Source organism: Etheostoma spectabile, unplaced genomic scaffold (assembly GCF_008692095.1).
Source record: "Etheostoma spectabile isolate EspeVRDwgs_2016 unplaced genomic scaffold, UIUC_Espe_1.0 scaffold00007914, whole genome shotgun sequence".
In the NCBI taxonomy this organism is placed as follows: Eukaryota; Metazoa; Chordata; class Actinopteri; order Perciformes; family Percidae; genus Etheostoma; species Etheostoma spectabile.
Window position 1 is genome coordinate 3,533 of NW_022603536.1, and position 5,008 is coordinate 8,540.

Consider the following 5,008-nt stretch of genomic DNA (forward strand, 5'->3'; position numbering starts at 1 on the left):
TCAGCTGTGTTGTTCAGCGTATGATAGCATAACCAGGAAAGAGAAGAAGAGATAGCTGTCACATCAAAGAAGTGCAAGTGGGCCACACCAAGTGAGGGATCTTTGAAAAGAGTTGCCATACCGCCAGCTTTCCCATCTCTGACCCATACAGAGCAGACCCAACTTTAACAACCTCTCCAAAAACTGGACACAAGAGGGACGGGTCCTACAGCCAGCAGTCCTCTCTGTTGGAACAGACTATGCAGCATCATATGTGCTAAAAGCTGTCCTGCTAGATCTACCAGAACCCCTCACAACTCTTTATGACAAGCAGACAAGGAAGGAAAATCTAGCAGAGTAACAAGACCGAGCAGAAGCATTGTTTGAACACACAACAAAACGTGACAAAAGAACAGGTTCATCATTTTATATGAGTATTGTTTAGTATAAATGAAGCCAACAGCTTAGAGAAAATATAAACAGAAACATGTATTTTAGATGTATGTTTTCAGACTAAAATTAATAATTTGTATACTTAATGATGTAATTATGAAACCATTTGAATCATATTTTCTAGAATGATATTGTAGAGAAGGAGACTTGAGCACAGTCTGTTATGTGTAAGCATCTGGTCGTCTATATGGAAGATTCCAGATTGGCCCATCTGAGCTTTCATTTTCTCAAAGGCAGAGCAGGATACCCAGGGCTCGGCTTACACCTAGCACCATTTCTAGCCACTGGGCCATAGGCAGACTAAGGGAACTCAAATTAATCTTCATCCACCAGTCCTGTGTTGTTTGACCCATCCACGGTACAAGCCAAAAGTTTGGTTACACCTTCTCATTCAATGCATTTCCTTTTTTTCATGAGTATTTACATTGTAGATTCTCACTGAAGGCATCACAACTATGAATGAACACATGTGGAATTATGTACTTAACAAAAAACGGTGAAATAACTCTTAAATAGATCTTATATTTTAGATTCCTCAAAGAACCCACCCTTTGCTTTTTTTAATGCAGTTTTTTGCATAAAAGTTTCTTTCATGAAAATAAAAGAAACACATTGAATGAGAAGGTGTAACGAAACTTTGGCCTGTACTGGACATAACTTTAAAATTCGTGCTCACCACACAAAATTAACGCCATTAACGTTTCCTGTCCACGAATCAACAGATTCAATAACGTGACAATTTCACCAACTGCCATGACACTGGACTGCCTAGGGACAGCATCCATGATGTCCAATAATGATTTCAAACTAGTGCCTTGACTGAGCACCTCACAACCAAGAAACCAGACCAGCCCAGTTCTATCAAAAGGGCAAAATTAGGGCCTGAACTTTTTGGCCCCCAGCCAGCGTGGCAGGTAGGAGTGGCAGAATCATAAGGACCTGAAGAGAACTGCTGCCATTTCCTGTAAATACTGAAGGGGAGGGGGCACTTTTTGCTTTGTGCAGCATCATCTTGTTAATAATTGGGGAGGGCCAAGTACCATATACATCTTTAGTTACACTTCCACTGTGTGCAGGTATTTAAGGGAGTGGTCTGGTTCTTATAAAGAGGGTTTCTAAAGGAGCTGCAGCAGACACTCTGATCTCTGTCTTTACTCCAGCTGCAGCATCTACTCCAGACTCTTCAACCAGAACTAAACATGGCCAGCAACTCTGGTAAGTCATGATGCTATATCCATTTTAATAATTTGTTTTATATGTAATGTTTTGATCACTATTATAAATAATAGTATAACAGAAGGACTGTAATGATACACCAAATCCACGATTCGTTTTACGATTTTTGACCCACGATTCAACACAAACCTCAATTCTTTTATTTATTCATTTTGAAAAAAAAGAAGAGATGTTTATTAAATAACATCTGTATAAACCTGTATAAGCTGAACACCAAAGAACAATATTAACTATGCAAATTATTAACAACATACCTAAGTAAAATAAATAAATAGCCAAAGCTAGAACACTTCTGTTGAAACACATTTTGGAGATGAAGTGAACATGTTGGAACTTCTTCTTCAGCTCCTCTTACATTTACAAAGTAAATTAAATGGCTACGGTTTTAAGGGTCTGAAATTAGACCTAAGGTCATTTTTACAGCTCATTGTCCTAAAGAAGCTTGTAAAACATCAACCCTGTTGTCCACAGTCAATCTATGAACATAATTTTTATTCAGGACAAACTGGGTTATTAGAATATTTGGGCCAATCTCTCTAAACTCTTCTCATATGTCCTGGGAGTCACACTGGGAGGAAATGGTCATCATAACTTATACAGATGACAAAATACATTTTTACTAAATAAGTCCAGATGCTTTTGCCCTCAGGACATTTATTTATGCCATTAATCAACCTAATGTTATATTTATTAATATTACATCCCCAGCAATTCTACACAAGCATTTGTGTCGAAAACAGCGTTACAATATGCTAAAAATAAAGATAATAAACATTATAACTCATATAAAGCACAAACTATTTACATTTCTTCAAAATAATTGACGCCATTCTCCTCTGTAAAACGGTAGTTATCTATCTTGTCCGCTACATAATATCTTTAATCATATACTAGACTAGTTTGACTTGGAGGAATACTGTCTTTCTGACTCTATACTCTTTGCTCTCGCTGTCGCCCATATATGGGCATAATGCATGCCTTCACTTCCCTAAACAACCAAAAGTGAACGCACAGAGACAGAGGAGACACGGAGCTATTGGCAGAAATGAGTGAAACCGTGATGAATTATGGACATTATGGACACTATTAAGGATGTTTGTGAGTGTTGCATATTGTTACAGCCCTATATAACAGTGATCACTGCTGAATCTAAATCATGTGATGTGTTTGTGTAGCTCCTATAGACTAATGCTTCCTTAGACAAAGCATTACTATTATAACATTACTCCATAACAACAACCCTATGAGCCAACGAGGTAGAGAGGGAGTGACCCTGTTCAGAGGAAGCTTGGGGCCCCGTCTGGAGCCAGGCCCAGATGGAGGGCTCGTCAGCGAGTGGTGGTGGCCGGGCAAAGCCCAAAAAAGCTACGTAGCGCCCCTCTCTTTATCCCATGGACCCCCCCCCACCTGTAGGAGGACCCGCTGGGTGTATAGGGTTACATTACAGCCCGGTTTGAGGCTGTCGGTTCCAGACCGGCAGCTGTAATCCAGTACAGAAACTGGACCAATTTCAATGATTCTTGTACATGTTAGTCACTTAGACACTAATGCATGGGGTACTTTAAAATACCTGGTACCTTCTCCTGTTACTACTGAACTAAACTATACATGGAAGCCATATAAGATCATGGAACGAAAACCAAATAAGTCATCGTTATGAGTCACATAGTAAACATTCATGATTGGACTTCCTGTGTGATGAACTACAGTGCATGTACAACCTGATTCTTATTCAGTGTCTCACATTCTTCTACACAGGTTTGATCAGAAACAATGAGGAAATGAGGATAGTGATGGTGGGGAAGACTGGGAGTGGGAAAAGTGCGACTGGAAACACCATTCTGGGACGAGAGTGCTTTGAGTCAGAGTTCAGTGCAGAGTCTGTAACTACCGACTGTTCCAAGGGCAAAGCCGTGGTGGACGGGCAACAGGTGGCTGTTATCGACACCCCAGGCCTGTTTGACACCAGGTTTGACAAAGATAAAACAACTAAAGATATAAGCCAGTGCATCTCTTACGCTGCTCCTGGACCCCATGTGTTCCTGGTGGTCATCCAGCTGGGCAGATTCACTCCAGAGGAAAAGCAGACAGTGCAATGGATTCAAGACATCTTTGGACAGGCTGCAGACAGATACAGCATGGTCCTCTTCACTCATGGGGACAATCTTAAAAAAAAAACTATTGAAGACTTCTTGAAGGGTTCCCCAGACCTGCAAGAACTCGTGACCAGATGTAATGGCCAGTACCATGTCTTCAATAATGAGCTGACGGATCGCTCTCAGGTCACTGAGCTGCTCCAGAAGATCAGAAGTTTGACCCAGAAGAACGGAGGAAGCCACTACACAAACCAGATGTTCCAAGAGGCTGAGAGGGTCCTCGAAGAGGAGAAACAACGCATCCTGAAAGAGAAAGAAGAGAAAATACGCAAAGAACAACAGGAAATAGAGAGAAAACTTCAGGAAAAATATGAAGAACAGATGAAGAAAATGAAGGAAGAACTTCAGGCTGAGAGGGAGGAGGGAGAGGAGGAGAGGAAGAAGGAGATTGAAAACCAGATGAATAAAATGAAGGAACAGCATGACATACAACTGAGAGAGGAAATAGAAAAGTTAAAGAACCAACATGAAGGTGATGCCAGAAAGGAAGCTGAGGGGTCTCTGTGGGAGATAGTTGAAGCATTAATACCATTTGTACCTCTAGTAAAAGCAGTTGCAAAATTCTTCATCCAATCATCCTCTCACCCTGCCATCAAGTGGCCTCTGGCATCATTAGGATATAGACCAGGAGATACTCCATAATGGAAGTTATCATTTTACTATACAGGATATATTAACAATGTTCTTTTTTTCTGCTGTTTTTTGTCAGATTTACATGAATGTATCGTTACGTTATTTGATTTTGTTCCTGTTCCTTACATGGGTTATATTGATAATTAATGTCATCAAGAAGAAGTTCTCTATGAGCTAATGTGCTACACTGAACAAGAAATGAAGATGTGATATTAAGACAACATCTTGGTTGGAGTAATAATAATAAATCAAATAATGTTTTATACCATAAACATGTACATAGAGACGTAGACCTTTCTCTCACCTGATGAACCCGTTCTCTTTCTCCTACCCAACATGTAATCAGTGGTTTCTACACTTTCTGTTCTTTAATATTTAATGTGTTCCATGCATGTTATAATATAATAATATCTGATATTCTAATAAACTTGATTTTCTGTCTCTTGGCTCTTGTTCATTCTTACTTGATTACAAACTGTTGGTCAATGAGCTAATTAATGAAAATCTAACATATCCTATATTAAATAAAACAAATTACTATATTATTAATT

General features: G+C 39.5%; 1 protein-coding gene across 1 annotated transcript; it reads left to right on the plus strand.

The window, feature by feature from the left end:
• The first annotated feature begins 1,417 nt into the window (after positions 1-1,417).
• Positions 1,418-4,714, plus strand: LOC116678728 (GTPase IMAP family member 4-like). The gene is made up of 2 exons (XM_032508475.1): positions 1,418-1,647; positions 3,427-4,714. Exons 1-2 carry the CDS (start codon positions 1,632-1,634, stop codon positions 4,464-4,466), a joined length of 1,056 nt encoding a protein of 351 aa, XP_032364366.1. The 5' UTR covers positions 1,418-1,631; the 3' UTR covers positions 4,467-4,714.
• Positions 4,715-5,008: the final 294 nt, after the last annotated feature.